Source organism: Coenobita brevimanus, chromosome 13, assembly GCF_032717465.1.
Source record: "Coenobita brevimanus isolate Jiangsu-jjx chromosome 13, ASM3271746v2, whole genome shotgun sequence".
Taxonomy (NCBI): domain Eukaryota; kingdom Metazoa; phylum Arthropoda; class Malacostraca; order Decapoda; family Coenobitidae; genus Coenobita; species Coenobita brevimanus.
The window spans coordinates 44,160,968-44,181,154 of record NC_136966.1 but is presented as its reverse complement, the minus strand read 5'-3'; the positions used below and the strand labels follow the sequence as shown (position 1 = coordinate 44,181,154).

General features: G+C 42.0%; 1 protein-coding gene and 1 pseudogene across 1 annotated transcript; one reads left to right on the top strand and one right to left on the bottom strand.

The window, feature by feature from the left end:
- Window positions 1–264: 264 nt before the first annotated feature.
- Window positions 265–7,470, top strand: LOC145416274 (hemocyanin subunit-like). Its single transcript, XM_080285275.1, has 3 exons — window positions 265–370; window positions 5,333–6,859; window positions 7,037–7,470. The coding sequence occupies exons 1-3, from the start codon at window positions 274–276 to the stop codon at window positions 7,468–7,470; spliced, it is 2,058 nt and encodes a 685-aa protein (XP_080141401.1). The 5' UTR covers window positions 265–273.
- Window positions 1,705–1,824, bottom strand: LOC145416883 (5S ribosomal RNA; annotated as a pseudogene).
- Window positions 7,471–20,187: the final 12,717 nt, after the last annotated feature.

Here is a 20,187-nt window from a genome sequence, read left to right as displayed (position 1 = left end):
CGAGGAAATGAATGTTAACGTGAAAATTATGATTAAGCAAAATGATCCATGGTAATTTACTACTGTTATAGAAACATGTTTTTGTGGCAGCGAAGAGCGTTGTGGAAGCAACTACAGCTACTTATCTCAAGCACCCAACAACACGAGCAGGAAAGGTATGCAAAAATAGAGATATCTGCTTGTAAGAATGCATTATCACGGTGGACTGTGAAAAATTAGGCTGTGTGGGTTATATAAGGCGGGCGGTGGTGCTGAGCCGGAACCATCGCCGCCATGAAGGTCCTGGTGCTGTGTGCTCTCCTGGCTACGGCTGCTGCCTGGCCAAGCTTCGGGTTCGACGACACAGCCGGCTATCAGTCCGATGCAGCTGGTGAGAATATGGACCATAATTTTAGACTTTTGTCACCGTAATTTGGAAAAGATTTTCTTCCTTTTGCAGTTTATTTCATCTAATTTAGTGGCAGAAAAAGATAATAGCTGCACCTGTACTTCCTTTCCTTAGCACCTTTTTGAGACTAGCATCATGTTCCAGTGTTGGTATATTGCCACATCTCAGCATTCAAATTGAAGAGACGGTAGTTTTCTGCCAAGATTAAGTGATAATAATAGTGCTTGCCCTAAGAGGTGTCGTAACACTCCTCCCTCTGCGACTTTTTTTCTTTATGGTCACTTTAATATTCGTCTTCAGTGATGCTGACCCAAACTGGGTCACTTGCAACATCTTCAATCCGATGACGTCATTAGCTACTCATATTGATTAAACTAAGGTTCGGAGTGATTTCTCAATAAGAAACCTCCCCAAGATTAATAAAACTGCCTTAGCAAGGATAAGCTATAAAAAGACGTCAACGCAATGAAGGGATTAAAGGAACATCAGCAATATATTAAACAATGTTTATGTGTAACAGGCAAGATGAATCGCCAAGGAATATGTGCTACAAGAGCTCCTATGTCACCTAGAATACGATGCTAAGACTTCTATCAAAGAAGTCTATTTTTTTCCTAAATTTACTGATCCCTGAATGTACTAAAGGATTTATTGAGGCTTTTGCTGCCCCTGAGTAACTCGTCTAGTGTCAGCTTAAGAGGCATGATTCAGGATTTTATTGTCTCTAATGGTCAGGACAACGTTAGTATCCAGTAATAGCTAACGCCAGGCGATTTTACTTTAGCTGAGAGAGTCACGGAAGCCTGAAGAAAATTATACCACCTATAGTGTTAATGTAATACACCTGATATTGTAATTTTAAAGGGAAAGGACATTTCACTAACCATGAACTGAATCTACCTGTTCAATATTACTACGTGTGTAACTTATATAATTTTCTAAGCACTAGACCACAAGACACCCACTTGTATTCACACACACACACACACACGCACACACACACACACACACACACACACACACACACACACACACACACACACACACACACACACACACACACACACACATCGCCGAACACCTCACAGTATCCTTTCGAAGAGTTAACTTTTCCAAGAATGTTCAGTGCCAGTGCACTGATATGTCATTTCTCATATGTCATAAGTAATTTCTTCTTTGCGTACCATCTTCTTACTAATCATTCATTCATTCATTGCCAGACGCCATGTATCCCAGACAGGGTGGCCAAGGGCTTAGAGTTAATTGTTTTACAGGGAGGGGCACTAATCCTCCACCAACCCCACTTGACGTAGGGATGCCAACAGCATCTGGTGTTCCCAGGCGGTCACCCATCCAAGTACTAACCAGACCCAACGTTGCTTAACTTCGCTGATCGAACGGGAAGCGGTGTACTCAACGTGTGCTTGGCTATATTCGGCTAAGAAAAGATTTTTTAAACTAATAAAATAATTTAAAAATTGGGGCAGACTACATGGGACGCATAGCCACAGTACTCATCTCTATAACAGAGGCCTCTGAGCCTGAGACGAGTTATTCACCCACTGTCCTGGGATACGAGCCTGATGCTTCATTCAGATCACCATACTTACTTTACGTAGGTGTTACCCTAGGCAGTCGTCTAACCTGCGAGCCCACAAAAGGAGGATAAACACCAATCGAATGAAGCCAGTTGCCTACACCAGGATTCGAATCCTACCGCTAATTAGCCGGCAGCTTCGCAGTCACCGATACTAACCACTTTCAACTGAACCAGTTAAAAGTAGCCTTGATTAACCATTTCCTTTCAAGAGAACTTTCTTGTGGTGAATAAGCTTTGCCAGTCAGTAGCATGAAATATACTGGTAATTTAAAGATTGCCAACAGTTTCAGGGGAATGCATGTTTTTTTTTTTTCCACCAGAAATAAAAGAACAGATTTTTAGAAATTTGTGGTAGGTGGTGGCGACCATCATCCACTCACTTGATGTAGTACTGCCTACTTCTTCCTTAGCCTTTATCATTCTTTTTCTATGCCTGCCCTACTCTCTTCGTATTTCTCCCATCTTTCCTGTCACTTCTTATTGCTTTTCTTTCCTTTACAGGTGGCTTTACATTGAGTGACAAGCCAAATGGTTTCCTGTAAGCCAAGAAACAAATTACAACGCTGGGTGGTAACCACATAACCAAACCATACGTGCTCCCTATGTGTCAACAAGTGGGTTGGTGGAGGGTTAGGGCCCCTCCCCGTAAAACAAATAACTCAGAGCCAAATGGCCACCCCTTACTGGATTGTGGCGTCTGGCAATAAATAGATAGATAGATTTTTAGAAATCAGTAATAATACTTGTAACAGTCATGTCCTCGTTGCATAAAACTGGTAAAATCCAAGGATTACCGTTGCCCCGTTGCCCATACTTATATTGTTTCCCATAATATACTCTGCACTTTGGGGTGATTGCTATCATAGGATTGTTCTCTTTAGTGTTGAGGCTGAGCACTTCGGTAGCTGCCTTGAATAATAACATACATTCGTAGTTAAGGGTGAGGGGGGGTATTTTTTGCATTCAGCTCTAACATACCTTAAAATTAATATTTCTTAGATAATATTCCATATCTTATAAAGTGTTCCGCGGAAAATTCGGCAGGACATACCCGTAGAGTGCGCGCACACACACACACACACACACACACACACACACACACACACACACACACACACACACACACACACACACACACACACACACACACACACACACACACACAAATGGGGAGCGTTGCACATCTACAGTCCGACGTCTCTTTCTTCACTGGTGCTACGCACAGACGATTTTATTTCACAGAAAATGGTTGGTAGTTTCGGTGGTGGGGATAATAGGTGTGTTGATGGCGATGGTAGTAGCTGTGGTGCTGGTTGTGGTGGTGATGATGGTGGTAGTTGTTTGTTTTGTATTAACCATAACTGCCTTACTTTCGTACATTAAAGTTAAATACACAAAAGGACTTTCCCAGAGAAATTATTTGAATGTTACTGATGCGGAGCCTACCTTTGACCCGGGCGTTCTTATATTCTGCACATTTGAGTGACTGATATCGTGGGATTCTTCTCTTTAGTGTCGAGGCTGAGCATTTCGATAACTGCCTCGAATGATGTAAATATATTCGTAGCTAAGGCTGTGGATATTAATATTTGTGTACAGCTCTTACATATCTTAAAATTTGTGAAATCATTTTCAAAGAAAAGGTTTCACTTAGGAAAACATGGCGGGAGAATACCGTAGAGTATATCCGCATTTAAAACGTTCTACGTATTCCATACTGCACTTTTGGATTACTGCTATCGTAGGATTGTTCTGTTTAATGTTGAGGCTGTGCTAAATGAAAACTGCCTCAATTGACCAATATGTATGCGTAGTTAAGGGTGGGGGTATTAATTTTTCTTTCTATACAACTCTTACATTCCTTAATAACTTGTGATTTCTCTTCGATAATATTCCATCGAAAATCATCGCTCGCCCTAAAGCCATAACCACCACTTTACCGATCAATACTGAGTGCGCATGCGCAGGGATGGTTAAACTGACGTTTCGTTGAAACTAATTAGGAGGACCACCCGAATCATCGAGCAGTGCATTCCCCGGGTTCACGATAACAAGAGTTTCTAAAAAGGTTCATTCTCCAACCATCATGTTCATGCGAATAATATATGATAGTTATTTCCCATATCAAAGTATATTTGTTGTTAAATCATACGCTTTTACAAATACATTTTCTGTAACTTGAATTGTCCCTCCCCCCCCCAAATTACTTGCACAAGAGTATTGCTGATGTGGTCCCGGCATTACACCCGTTAGTCAGCCCGGGGTCAAAGCTAGCGAACCCATAAAACCCTTTAAATTACCTAAATGGAGTAAAAGAACGACAAAAGATGTATTTTCGTATTGATCCAAATACGACGTGAACCAGGTTTCAATGAACTGATGAAGAAATGAAGATATGACATCCAGTTTACGAGTGTTTGGAGGAATAAAAGAAGAACCTGAGCAGATGCAATGTACGGCCTGCACTACATAGTGGTGGCCTTAAGAAAGGCGTCATCATGCTGAAGGTGTTAGATTTTATCATGATGTCATTCTAACCTGATCATCAGCTGTCTAACTTAGATCCTTAATGTTCCATCATGACCGTAGGGCCCTGAGGCTAGGCTACTTAATCCGGACATTTAAGGCGAGCGTGACCAGTAGCTCGCCCTTATGAGAGCAATAATCCCCAACCTTTCCTCAGATGAAAGTCTTAATAGGCCATATCTAGTTGGAGCCCCGTAAATCACTGACCATCAAGTGTAGGGGTCTGTTTGGTTATATGTTTACTATCCAGCGTAGTAAACTGTTTACTGGATTCCAGGAAACTATTTTGCTTGTCACTCAGTGTACAATTACCTGAAAACAGCTCTACATCAAGTGAGTGGAAGGCGGGCACACCTTCCTACTAGATATTTTCCATAGTCAACGCCACAAAGAAATGAAGGACCTTTATGCTAGGTCTCCTTAGCCCGCGTGAAGATGGAAAAGTGATAATGGTGATAACATTTTTCCCTTCAAGTACCCCATATAAAACATAGAATTATCCCATTTGGAAACAAGTTCAGAATCCCAGTAGGCACTGTGAGGTAACCACAGTAATGAATAGATACTCACTTGCTTCAAATTGGTAACCACACCCTCGAATATACAGCATACCGAAGGAAATATCCACAGGCATCAGTACATACACTTATCACGGACATTACATTTTTATAATTCTCGTTCCAGAGATTCACATCAAAATCATTTACATGACCAGTCAATGACCAGTGTAAATCCGATCATGGTCAGTGACATGCCAATTATGCTTTCTTCACTGTCTTTAACTCGTCATGTATATAAGAACGTAATATTTGCAACAGGTGCCTCACTGGCTCAGATGCAGCATGATGTCAACTACCTGCTATACAAGATCTACGAGGAGGTTCATGACCCACACCTGAAGGAGCTTGAGGATTCCTGGGACCCACTGGGCCCCAATGCCCATTACGATGACGGTGGAGTTTCTGCCAAGCTGCTGCTGAAGGAACTCAATGACGGGCGTCTTTTGGAGCGAAAGCATTGGTTCTCCCTCTTCAACGATCGCCAGAGGAAAGAGGCTCTCATGCTCTATGACGCCATTAAACACGCAAGTGACTGGAACACCTTTGTCGGCAATGCTGCTTACTCCCGAAAGCGCATGAACGAGGGCGAGTTCGTGTATGCCATGTACGCCGCCGTCATTCACGCTCGCATCACCGAACATATTGTCCTACCTCCTCTCTATGAGGTCACTCCCCACTTGTTCACCAACAGCGAGGTCATTCAGGAAGCTTACAGAGCCAAGATGACACAGACACCTGCAAGGATTAAGTCCTCATTCACTGGAAGCAAGAAGAACCCTGAACAGCGTGTGGCCTACTTCGGAGAGGATGTTGGCATGAACACTCACCACGTATTCTGGCACTTGGAGTTCCCCTTCTGGTGGATCGACGAGCGTGAGAACTGGCACCTGGACCGCAAGGGTGAGAACTTCTTCTGGGTTCACCATCAGCTCACCGTCCGCTTCGATGCTGAGCGTCTCTCCAACCACCTCAGTCCCGTTGAGGAACTGCACTGGGACGACGTCATTCACGAGGGTTTTGCTCCCCACACCATGTACAAATACGGTGGCTACTTCCCCTCCCGCCCCGACAACATCCACTTCGAAGATGTGGACGGTGTGGCCCGTGTTCGTGACATGCTTATGTGGGAGAGTCGCATCCGTGACGCCATTGCCCATGGCTTCATCACTGCTCGAGATGGAAGCGTCATCAACATCAGGGACTCCCACGGTATCGATATTCTTGGTGACGTCATTGAGTCATCCATGTACAGCCCCAACTCCGAGTACTACGGTGCCCTCCACAACACTGCCCACGTTATGTTGGGTCGCCAGGGAGACCCACATGGGAAATATGATCTTCCTCCAGGTGTCTTGGAACACTTCGAGACGGCCACCCGTGACCCAGCATTCTTCCGTCTTCACAAGTACATGGATAACATCTTTAAGGAACACAAACACAGCCTTCCGGCTTACACCAAGGAGGATATTGAATTCACCGGTGTTGCCATTGACAGCGTCAGCATTGATCGTGAACTAGAGACATACTTTGAGGACTTTGAGTACAGCCTCATCAACGCTGTTGATGATACCCCTGAAGTCGCTGACGTTGATATCACCACCTACATCCAACGTCTGAACCACAAGGACTTCTCCTGGAAAATTGACGTCACCAACAACAACGGGGAGCCAGTTCTTGGCACAGTACGTGCCTTTGCCTGGCCTCACAGGGATGACAATGGAATCATCTATGACATCAATGATGGCTTCTGGAATGCGTTTGAGGTCGACAGATTTTGGGTGATGCGTAAGTAGGACTCTATCTATTCTTGCATATAAGTTATATATAATAGCCTATTAAGATTGCAGTTATTATTAACGAATCATAATGAGGTAATAATATCTTTAACTGTCATAAGGTGTCCCTTTGCATAGACCTATATTTGTATAATTTTTCTTATGGTAATAATATTCCCTCTCATAGTCCAGCCAGGTACCAACCACATTGTTCGTGCATCAAAGGACTCTGCAGTGACCGTCCCTGATGTGCCCAGCTTCAAGACTCTGATGGAAAAGACTGAGGCCGCCCTCTCCGGTGGCGGTGAACTTCACCTCGAGGAGTTCGAGAGTGCCCTGGGTGTGCCTCACAGGTTCTTCGTCCCTAAGGGTACCGAGGAGGGAATGGAGTTCGACCTTGTGGTGGTCATAACTGATGGAAAGGCTGACGCCGCTGTGGACAACCTACACGAGAACACAAAGTTTAACCACTATGGCTACCAAGGAAAGTACCCAGACAACCGCCCCCACGGCTTCCCACTTGACCGACATGTTGACGACATACGAATATTCGATGAGCTCAGCAACTACGCCCACGCCGTTGTCAAGGTGTACAACCGTGGCGAGCACAAGCAACACTAAACGATGCCTATTAATTAGCATAGTACACGGCTTACTGTGAACAAATATTGATTCTCTCTAAACTTTATTTTATATTTTTAGAGAATCTTTACTCGCTTGTTAGCTAACATTATTTTATATGAACACCAGCATATTCAGCACATCACTCACAAAAATATTCAGAAGAACATTGATTTTTAAAGCTGACAAGAATATGAATCATTTTGTAATATTCATTAAAACCGAACATCAGTTTATTGTGTTTATATTAACCTCTGATTACACTTATAAAATGTTCCTTAAAGAATGTCATAATTGTTTAATCTCTTTTGCTAAAGTTATCATTGTGTTAAAGAAAATCGTTGAAACTTATTGAGAATAATATTTGAAGTGGTAGACATTTTGTGGAATGCAAGTAGAGAGTGTAACAATAAACTAGTAAGAAAGGAGGAGGGAGAATAGTGTCTGCCAGAGGGACAGAGGTATTCTAACTTCGTCCAAATGGGGGGGGGGGACTGCCCATGAAGGAGTTAGGGAACGGAGCAAATGATGTTCTCTTTATTGTTAGTATACTCGCAATATTCGCCTTGATCATTCCCCATGTCTTCCTGATAAAGCAGTGTTCTCTTCTTATAAGGTAGGAAATAAAGATCTTGTTCACCGTTTCACACTGAATGTATAATTTATATTCTATTCTTGTTGTCACCAGGCTGTTTTACTTAGAGGACGCTTTTTGAAATGGGAAGGTTAGATACACTACGTGTAAAACATTTTATTGCAATAATTCTCCCATAAGCTCAATAAGCTAGGGTAGAGATAGCAGGAATAAATTAAAACAATATGTCCTCGTCCCGATGTTAAAATTCTCAAGGGCATCAACGTCTACGTCTCACTGATACTTCACTCAGATGACCGGTGTTCCATTTTCTTCCTTCTGTCTTCGAACTACTTACTTCAGTTTGGAGGAGATTTTTCGAACGGGGAGGGGGTTATGTGCAGATTTAAATAACTCAATTACCAAGAGATCCTTCGTTTGGTGAACAAAAATCCTTTGGTGGCGCAAGAATACACTCAAAATGTGTTACCAAATTATAAGACGAAACCATCATACCGAGCATATGAGCCCGTTCCAGCACTCAGTGAAGAGTATACGAGGCCCTTAAGGCTCTTCCACATAATCAGTGGGAACCTGTGATGTAGGAGTATAGTAACTGGATATGCGTGGAAATGATCGCATGGAGGTGATGAACTGAAGCCCCATCCTTGTTTTTGCTCCACTGTTTACAGCATTTTTCGTCACGATGATTCGAAATGATACGTAAAGTGCATGTACACCACAGGTGCCCAGTGATCATGTTGAAGGGCCTTTAGGGCTCGTCCACCCGTACACTCGAACATGTGTTGAGAACACAGCTGGCAACAAATTTGGATACATATATGCTGCAGTATTTGGACGGATGTATGCAAACATGTTACACTGTGCAGCTTCAAACCTGCTGGTAGAAGAGGTAATGGGATAAGTGTGTCCATACTAGACAGCAAAGACTTCAGCATGATATTGCCAACATGATCTGGACGCTGCTGTTCCTCGCATGTCTGCATCTTGTTCTATATTGTCTTGTGTAAATATTGCCAGCATTTGTTCCAGCACAGCTGTGGACTCGCGCTTAGAAAAGCAGTCATTTATCAAGCAATCGCTTGCTATTTCTCAGTGTTTTACAATTATCATTTTTGTATTCCATCAGTTATCCCAACTGAGACTCACTGCATCAAAATCGAATGGATTGTTCTTATCATTGTATATGAAGATTTCAGCATGTAAGCATGTTAATGCAGAAACATAATATTAGAGATAATTTTAATGCTATTGTAGCTGCTTCATTTCAAACTCTCTCTTAATGAGTTAAAACTCAATACTATTACTGATGCATATAAAACTACGGCGATTGTAATGACTATCTAGAAGCACACACGGCTATTTCAACCGCCTCCAATCAAGCACCCTCTTTATATTATTTGTGTAGAGATTGTATAATATCGGTGATTTTTTTAATCAGTTGAAATTGATTAATGGGAAGATGTGAACACTTTAATGAAGATACCGTAGGCTAATAACATTAAAATATTATGCACAGCTTTCCCAAAGTTGATCAAAAGTCCATTCATAAATCATATAGATCGTTCACCTCAATTTATTTTGCAGCTTATTTCATGCAGCCATGTGGGCAGAATAAGGCAGTGCTACGGCTCTACGGTGCATCCTTTTCATAGCACGTTTCATGACAAGCATATTATAGTATTAATCTCTCGTTACAACTCAGAGTTCAAGCAGGAGTGATGGCAGCTTTAAGCCAAACAAGAGTAAAGAGAGTATCAGACATAGAAGGGCACAGAAAGCATTACAGCATCGTGTCTCTAAGGCATACATATTTTGCGTATTATTCTAAACTTATTAACGCGCTCGTGGTCGGGACAGATCTAGTATTCTATTCCAGCTAACACCAAACTATTTTATTCAACTGAGCGGGAGTAGTACAAGCCTTATGTTGTTGATATTGTCACCGTTACCCGTCTAGTGGTCGGGACAGCGCTAAAATTCTATTTCAATTCTCATTAATGCAATCGCTTCAGATTAATACCAGATTACAGCTCACTGTATACAAAGCACAATAACTTTACGTCATTGCAAAATATCACTCTATTCTATGCGGTGCTGTAACAATAAAAACCGTGTGTGTGTGTGTGTGTGTGTGTGTGTGGTGTGTAAACACGTACATCCAATGAAGGGTTTGGGTTTATTTTGTTCTCATAAGGGCGAGCAACTGTTCACGCTTGCCTAAAATATCGGGACTAAGGAGACCAGCCTCAAACCCCTACATTCCTGATGGGACAATAAGTATCTCTGTTAGAGAACTGATGTCCAGGTTGGAATCACATCGTGATAAATCTAACACCTTCAGTCTGGTGACGTGTTTTTTACGGTCACAACCCTGTAGGTGAGACAGTCCCGGTATTGCATGTGTTTAGGTTTTTCTCTCATTCCTCCAAACACTTGTAAACTGCATGCCTTTTCTTCACTTCTTCACCAATTCCCTTTAAACCTGGTACACGTCCTCCCTGGGCAGATACAAATATATAGCTTTTTCATCTACGTATTTTAGGTATTTTTAAGATTTTTCCGGATTTATTAGTGTAACATTACAAATACGGGAAATGGGACAACACTAATCCGTTGAGTATGCCAACTTTTGCAAAGAGGTCTTGACTACTAGAAGTATATTCACTCATTTTTCAAAATCTGTTTTTAGATTTGTATTTGGCGGAGACCATCATGCTTTCCCTTCAGAATTTTGAAAATATTTAAATTACCCGCATATTCTTGCTGCTACTAGGCGAGTCTATTCAGCACAAGAAAGTTCTCTAGTAACGAAAATTTATGGAAGTTGTTGCAAACTCTTCCTGTTAGAAAAAAAAAATAAAAACACTCTGTCGATGCAACAAAGAAGTTGTCATCGTACTGAAGATGTATGGCCGTGATCTTCATTCTACGCAGAGAAAAAATGACTCAGGAGAAACTGCATTAACACAGCTTTCCCGAGACAGTAAACCCACCGAAAGTATATTATTAACCTATTAATGCCCTGGATTTCTGTGTGAGGAATTGTGCTGGGAGGGTATAAAACGGACCGCCCTCCGCCTATCGGCTCATAGTCGCGGAGCTTATAGGTCGCTAACCCGGCGTTCCACCTCTTTGTTAACTTTTGGATATGCCTACATCCGTCCTATGTTCAGGACACGGCACAAATGGGTTAAAAGGTATGTGTGTGTGTGTGTGTGTGTGTGTGTGTGTGTGTGTGTGTGTGTGTGTGTGTGTGTGTGTGTGTGGTTTTTCTTGTTGGTCAAAGTCAGTCTGGCCGAACAGACCCAACAACCACTGGCAAGCTACCACTTCTGCAGGGCCATCCCGTGCAGTGAACCGAAGTTTCCATGCGACTGCCAGCGACTCTTCACAACTAGGCGCGGGGAAAAGTTTGGAAATGTAATTTCTGAGGGGATGCCACATTTGCATCTCTTCACGCAGTGATCTGGTTATATGGTTACAACCCAGCGTTGTAAAGAGTTACATGAAACCATCAGACTTAATTGTCAGCCTAAAGCCACCTGAATTGGAAAGAAAAGTATTAAGAAGTCACAGGAAGGCAAGGGAGAAGTACAGTAGGAAGAAAAGAGCGCCAACACAGAAACAGAATGGTAAGGATAAAGAACGAAGTAGGCGGAACTATATCAAATGGATGGATGGTACTCGCTACCGGATATCATGTGTGTGTGTGTGTGTGTGTGTGTGTGTGTGTGTGTGTGTGTGTGTGTGTGTGTGTGTGTGTGTGTAAAGAAAGTGAAGACATAATTTAGTGTGCTTCCATTACAATGAAAGTGAATGAAGAAAAATTATACATTGATGACCACTCCCCTAACCACGCTCCCAGTCACCCCCACATCATGCGATCCCTCCCACGACATGTAAATGGTCAGTCGATTGCATCCTGATCCCAGCCCTTATCTGTTGTCATCCTCACCGTCTCTACCTGATCCTTCCCCCCCCCACACACACACATTCCCTTTCCAGATTGCTATTTAGGCATAGTTTCTGGAGCTTGCACGTACTCTCACTAGTTAATAAAGAAAAGGCAAACTGAAGTCTGTATTGATAAGTAAGTTGAAATTCATACAAGCGAATCAGTTATAATTTTCAAAATGCTGCTTCGACGAACTTTAGGAACCTACACACACTCCTCGTGGGTTCAAATAAATAATATACATTGAAAAATATATTAAAGAATCTTTTACTATAATTATGAAATTGTTGCTTAGATGGAATTATTGGAACCTACATACACTCCGAGTCTTTAAAAAATTAAATAAACAGAAATCTGGAAATGGGAGGGAAATGCACCCTACTAGATTGACGTTTATGGCTGGGCAGTATGGGAGTGGTGTTAATTTAATTTGAAAGTTTCTCCAAGAACAGCTAGAAGAGAGTACGCACAACCCGCTCTTAGATCTAATGTTACTACCAAATTTATTTTAGCTAACGCAAGACGAGTTTTCCCTTGTGCAAGGGGGGAGGAAAGAATAGGCTACTTCTCAGTATCCCTGCTTGTCGGAAGAGACGACTAAAAAGGGTCTTTTTATCTCCAATAATTCCTTCCCTCCTGCCCTCTTCTCTTCTGTCAGCACTATTTTCTCTCCACATTCTCCTCTCTCCATAGTTTCTTTTTTATATTTACGTGTTTCCTCCGACCGTATTCTCCTTATTGTCAGTTTTGACATTTGGTTTCAGGACAGATATATTCAGAATCTCCCACTGACGTCGACCTTTCCTCCCGTCCTGGAAAAGTCATTTTTTTTTTTCAGCCAACGAACCAATCAAGCTACTTAACTGCAAAGCCACTGCAACGCCAAAACCACTTCAACGCCAAGATCTCTGCGGGGCCAAATCCACGTCACTGCTAAACGACACCAAATGTCAGATCTACTTCTTTGCTAAAACCACTTGGCCAAAACCACTTCAGTGCCAAAGTCACTTCCACGCTAAAACCACCTCAACGCTAAAAACACGTCAACGTCAAAACCACGTCAACGCCAAAACCACGTCAAAGCCAAAGCCACGTCTATGCCAAAACCATAGTCAACGCTAAAACCAATTCAGCGTCAAAACCAATTCAACGCCAAAACCAAGTCAATGACAAAGCCAGTTCAACGCCAAAACCAATTAAAGGCCAAAACATATTCAACGCCAAAGCCAATTCAGCACCAGAACCAATTCAGCACCAAAACCAATTCGGATCAAAAGGCACTTCAAAATCAAAGTTACTTCAACGCCAAAACCACTTCAGCATCTAAACCACTTCCTTGCAAAACCACCTAACTGTCATCCCACTGCACTGTCAAACCAAATCGTAGCTAAACCACTTTATTTTCAAACCACTTTAACGCCAAACTAATTCAACGTCACACCACTTCGACCTCAAAACAACTTCAATGTCACCACCACTTCAGCGTTAAAACCACTACTTTCTCCCTTTCTGCTTTACCTTTCCCTACCTTAGAGCCTTAGGGCCCTAAAAGCCTGGTGATATGAGGTTTACTTAATCAATCAACCAGGGCGATTGTATTCAGCTTAGGATAAACTATTTGAACTGTGAGGGTTGGCAATAACGTCCATTAACCCCATTGCCTTCGGTGGATTCTCTTTAATTTATTCTTGCTATCTCCTAGTGAGTATATTCAGCTTAAGGGAGGCTTCTCGAAATGGAAGGGTTAGATAAAGCAGTCCTTAACCCCCTAAGTACAGAACGTCCCACTTGCGATGACTGATATTTTCTAGCACAGGTAAGAATAAATGAATGTCATCGTATTCAAGAGGCTAACCCATTCAATGCAGTGAACATCTGTTTTATTTATTTATTTATTTATTTATTGTTGTTACCACCATGCGATTTTACTTTGCTCAGGAGAGACTTATTTAACCGTAGGTTTTAGGTATAGCTTTCAATAATCTATTTACCTCTAGATGCCGTTCCTAAATTTAGTAAAATCCTCTGTAGGGAGTAAGAATAAACTAAACATGCATCACTGGATACAATAGATATATTCAGTTTAGCTTAGTCATTAAGAATATACTCCTTTTACTTTAACTTGGCCTAATATTGCGATCTCTCCATCTTGAATACTAAGTTGTAACGGTAGATTCTAGAATATTTTGCCAGTCACGAAGGAGTGCTATGAAAATTATGTAGAGCCGTACCGTTGTCTATTCCAACCATCAAGCTACGAGAAATTAACAGGAAAAAAAATCTGGGCTAATTTATGGTAAAAGTACTGTATCATTTCACGCAATAAATTGTCCAAAGTTACGAACAGCATTTACTCTCAGCTGTTTCATAACTCACATTTTGATTTACAGGAATAACAAGAGTCATGGACAGTTTCCCTTGTTATTCCTGCAGTTACAAATAATAACTCGTTCTATTTCATATCTCAACTAAAATTTCTTTTTGGACAATGAACAAGAGACATGAGAAGACTCGACGCTCGTCTGACCCTTTCCGCAGACCCAAATTAAACACTAATTACGAGAAGCAGTTATTCGTAAATGGAAGAATTATAACAACAGTGGGGAAAGTTTTTTGTTAGGAAGATACAACACTATCGGCCCGACTTGGAGCCTCGTCGAGTATAAGATTATTCTTGGACAAATTTTGAATACTAATTGCTATTGCACCATAGGTCACGTTCTCAATACTTACGAAGCTACGGTTACTGATGAGCCTTGGTATGAATCATGAGCAACACCATTTTCAACACTAAGACCTTCAGTTATTGTAGCTCCTTAGCGGTTGAGAGCTGGACCAATTTTAACATAGAATTCCTTACTCAAAATTAGTCCCGAAACTTGCCACGCCTTTCACTGGACACACTGAATATAGAGTAGTAGGGAGGAGGAGGAAAAAAGGTGGTTTAGAGTGGTGAGGAAGGCATGAAGACAGAGGCACGCAGCACGCTTAGGTGTGGGTGTTATCTTTCCATTTCAACAGTTCACGTCACCGCTGATTTGTTGTTGTTGTTGTTGTTGTTGTTGTTGTCCCAGGTTCATCTGAAACGTAAACCCGGTGGACTGCAGGCTGAACTTGTCCTTCCGCAGTCCACCATCCTCCATTTAGGGGATGAGGAAGGAATTGAGGGATGTTTCTATAACCGAGTAGTGGAGTCGTTTGGCTACATCGGTGTCACCACGAGAAGGTATCCCATATAAGCGCCCACGTCATTACTATGGCAAGACACAGTTGTCTTAAGTTTCTTTGTGAATCTCATAACATAAAAGAGTACAAAGTAAACCAGACAACTGCAGGTGACGTTTATACAAATTTGTTCCTGCTAAGGTGAAACGTTTTGTAGCAAAGTGTGGAGAGCTGCTGTCTTTCCTCCGTCACTTTCCTCTTTCTTCCTAAGATTTTTTTTCAGCTTGGCTCCATTCCGTCATATCTTTATTATTTCGCTTCAGCTATGGCACAGTCTGTCAGTGTACTGTAGTAGTGAGGAGACCATCTTGCATTCACTTTTGAAGCTTGGCAAACTTGTCTGAACTAGTCTCCTCATCTCCTTCATTACAGTGGTCTCATTTTATTCTTCCTATATCCAGACGATTTAATTCAGCTTAGAGGAGACCCATCATACTGAAGGGGTTATACATGAGCATGCAGCTCCTATGGCTCACTCTCAACTAAGGAAATTCAGCTGGTGTTGGAGGGCATTGAATACGAGAGTTGTTCAGACTATGAGAGATCAATGGTGATGGCAACATTCACCTTCAGCTAAATAAAATCGTCTGCCATTAACTGGACAACACTGACATTTCCTACGATTCCAGCATGGTGCCACACTTGCTACCGAACTACAGCATTTACGGTGTGTGTGTGTGTGTGTGTGTGTGTGTGTGTGTGTGTGTGTGTGTGTGTGTGTGTGTGTGTGTGTGTGTGTGTGTGTGTGTGTGTGTGTGTGTGTCAAAGGCTTTTCTTCGCGTCATATTGTTTCTTGGGTTTTAACTATTAAATTTTTGTCCTTTCGCAGATAATTAATATCACGTAACTCAGTAGCAGAGAGAAAGCTACTAGCTCCACCTGCTTATTTCTTCTTTTGAGTGGCGGCAGACTCTGTTGTTAATCAACCGCTACAACTGAATATGCCAAACTTAGAGATGGCAGGTTTAGTTCAAGTAATTGTCTGGTCATAGGAGAAATACAAAGCTCTGAGGGGTGAGAGAATATAGCCGTATGATTATTTCATGGTTTCGAAATGTTACATATACTCCTCAGGATAGGGACGAAAGGAAACTACCAATGTGATCAGTAAATACCGCCTGGTGGTGTAGTGCTTGGAACGCCCCAGTCGGAGTGACAGCCGTGCATGAGTTCGATCCCCAAGAGGTGACTGGAGGTTTTCTGATCATGTTCTGCCCACCATGGAAAGTAGGTTTGTTATTGACCTTAAATTGTCTGGTCTGTTGAAACTTAGCTTACGGTTCCAACACCTCGACGTGGATAAAAAGAGATTGGGTATTGCGTAGAATATGAATGACAGAGAGGAGAAGGAGGAAGAAGAAAGGAAGGAGGAGAATCAGGTACAACAAGACGTCGTCATGTAGAAGGGGTTTGCACTGGAAGGTTACTGAAATCTGTGTCTAACTTCTCCAGTTCAAAACACTCCTCATCAGCTGAATAAATCCCATTCTTTGGTCAGCTAGAATGAACTACAACAAAATGTCACAATATGAAACTAGGTTGATTTTGCCAGGCAATGAAGTGTAAATACTGTATATCCCCCTTCCAATTCATAATGCCCATCTTATGCTGAATGAAAATAGTCGTTGGGTACCAAGAATTAAGCACCAGAAGACGGCAGAGTTTGAAATGATAACGGTTGATTGTTGCCACGCGCGCGCACACACACACACACACACACACACACACACACACACACACACACACACACACACACACACACACACACACACACACACACACACACAATCATCACAGCATGTCAACATATCGCTATCTTCACGTAATCGGTGCACGATGGCAACAACTTGCCCTTTCTTCACCTTGTCGATGTGCTCCTTGTAACTCTCAACATGGCAGAGAGCTCTGTCACAACACATTATCGCTTCGAGGATAAGAAAGAAAAAATAGTGTTTTATCAAACTCTTACAGAAAGAGGACTTTGTTTGTACTTGTGCCCTGCTGTTACCAGACCATTTTCCTCAGTTTATAAGAGACTTCTCGAAAGGCTGGAATTGGGTATAGACTCAGTTAACTCCTCTCTCCCGAAAGGTCTTTTCCTACGGTGAACTGTATTTCTGATGCAAGTAATGTCGATATTAAAAGATCTGAACAGCATGCTCGGAATATTGATATTATATTCTGCACTTCTGGGTGATTGATTAAGAGCGAGTGAGCGCAGCGAGTGAAGGTATGTTTACATTCAGCTGAGAAATGTGCGGCCGGACACGACACGGCCCGACCGCGATGGTTTTCAGAGACTAATAACTTTTCTTCTATGTGAGATAGAAAAGAGTCTTTCAGCAGTTAGTATAAACATTCAATAAATTTTGTTTTTGGCTATTTATTTGCTCACTAGTAAAACGCCTTTGTCGGCGAGGAACGAGCAAGACCATTCAAATCCGGAATGATTAAAATGTTGCCTTAGACCCCCAGGATCCGTAGAATATATTGATGGCTCTCTGTCTACCAAATTTCATGAATTTACGGCAAACTGTCTGGCCTGTGGCCTTCTTTTGAAGATATTCGCCATGCAGCACATGGCGCGTGTCACGTGCCACGTGCACCGCCTGAGTGTGATGACAAATCTTAAAGAATTGGGTTATCATAAGTTGCAAATCACGCAGCGATTAGCCCTGTGGTTGCTGAGCTCCAAGTTTCACAAAAACGTTACGGTCGGGCCGGGTCAGGCCGGGCCGGGTCAGGCTGGGCTGGGTCAGGCCGGGCCGGGTTAGGCCGGGCCGGGTTGGGCCGAGCCTGGTCGGACAGCTCATATGTGAGAAAATGCCACTACTAGACGAGAGATTCGCGAGGGTTTCGCCTTTTTTCACAATGAGACCAAAGAAATCCCTTGGAATTCCTGTTTTCCGAGGGATTGTACCGAGGGCTTCAGTTAAGATGCTCCACTATGAAATGGAATTAAGAAAGAAAGATTCCCTGTTGTAACACTATGTTTTACTGCATGGATTCAAACAATCAAATATCGGATATTACGCTCATAATTTCACATGAAGGTTTTTTCTATGTTTAGGGGGTGAAATCAGCAAGAGTAGTCTCCTCATTTCTGGGTTTTATCATTCGATCAGTAGCCAACCGTTTACCGACGCAGCTCCTTGACACGGCAAGCCGAGAACAGAGAATTCAGCATTGTGCGTGTGATAAATACTACGGCGCCTTGCTATATGCAAATCCAGAGAGAAAACGTGAAAGCGAGAAAAAGTGAGAAAGTAAATATATTAGCTCAATTATCATTTTGTATTGTTCAACTACCTCACCAGAAATGTTGAAAGTTTAAACCAAAATGAAATTATGATGATAGGCGGATGTACAAACGCTAGCTCGCTCGTCACGCGCTCACAAAGCGCACTTAACTGGTATTGTAGGAGTCTTTTCTTTTAGTGTTAAGGATGAGCACTTCGAAACCTGCCTCGAATGATGAATGTATATTCGTAGTTCAGGGTGGAGGTTTTAATTTTTGTATACAACTAATGCATACCTCAAAATTTTTTATTTTGTTGGATAATATTCTATATCTTATATTACGTGGAGAATGCGGCGTGGTATTTCTGTGGAGTTTCATGTCTCTACAGTCAAACATTAAGCTGAGCAACGTTATTACTGGGATGTTCTATTACTTAAACTTCTACCGTAGCTACAGAGCCTGAGACCCGATTTACTTTATTTCGTACAGTAATGCGTTGTTATCTTGGTTAAAGGTCTAATGCCAGCCATGACTCTAAGTCCCTCTCAAACTCTAAGCAATTCGGTTCTGTCATATCTAATATGAAGTCGTATAGATTTTTTTTAATCATATTTTATTTGCCAGTTCTCTGGCTGTCTACTACTGAAGACTATTACAGTCGTCTTTTCAGGTAATGATTTGTCATTTCTGTCATCAACACACACCCCTACACCCACACACACACTCACCCCCCCCACAGACACACACACACACACACACACACACACACACACACACACACACATATATATATATATATATATATATATATTTATTTATTTATTTATTAGGGAGCAGAATGTAGCACCAGCCGAACAGGGTGTTGCATCCATGATCGATGAAAAGCTGATGACAGGGACAGCAGGAGCTCCCGTTTCATCATCCCTCGGGCCTAGCCTGTGACCATCTCCCATTGCTGAGCTTTTTCATTGTTTCAGTAACACAGATTAGGCCAGCATACTCCCCTGTACACCTTCCAACTGTTACCACCAAATTGCATCCACATTTCACATCACACTAATTTTTCTAAAAAAAAAAAAATGATATCTCAAACCCAAGTCTTGGAGTCCGGGGAGGAGGGGGAGGGGAGTACTATAATCGCCCCCACCATCTATCCTTCCCGATAACGGCGAAGAGAGATGCTTGGAACCACTATGTAACTCCCTTCTTATTTATTTCTGCAATATTCGCTGCCATTCCTCCAATTTTCTCCCTGTTGAATACCACGTCACTTCCTGTAAACCTTTCCTTCTCTTTCTCACCGAGACTCAGCTGTCTGAGGCGACTGATAACAAAACCCTTCTCCGTATCCTCTTACTTTCTCCATATTCAAACCCGAAGGTGACTGTGGTGTATACGTACGCAACAACATAATCTTGATCTCGTGTTTCGGAGCTTGAATCTTCTGCATTCTCTTCTCTCTACCTTTGGCTCTCCTGACATTCTCTGACTAAATACAAATGTACTCTATAATATTCCTCTAATTCTACCAACTAAGCAATTATTTTTGACTATCTTACTTCTAAGATGGAACACATCCTATTAATATCTCCTTTCTCTGAAATATCCATTCTTAACTATTTCAATGTTCACCACCACCTTTGACTCTCGTTTCCTTTCACTGATCCACCTGGTGAACAAGCCTGCATCGTCTATATT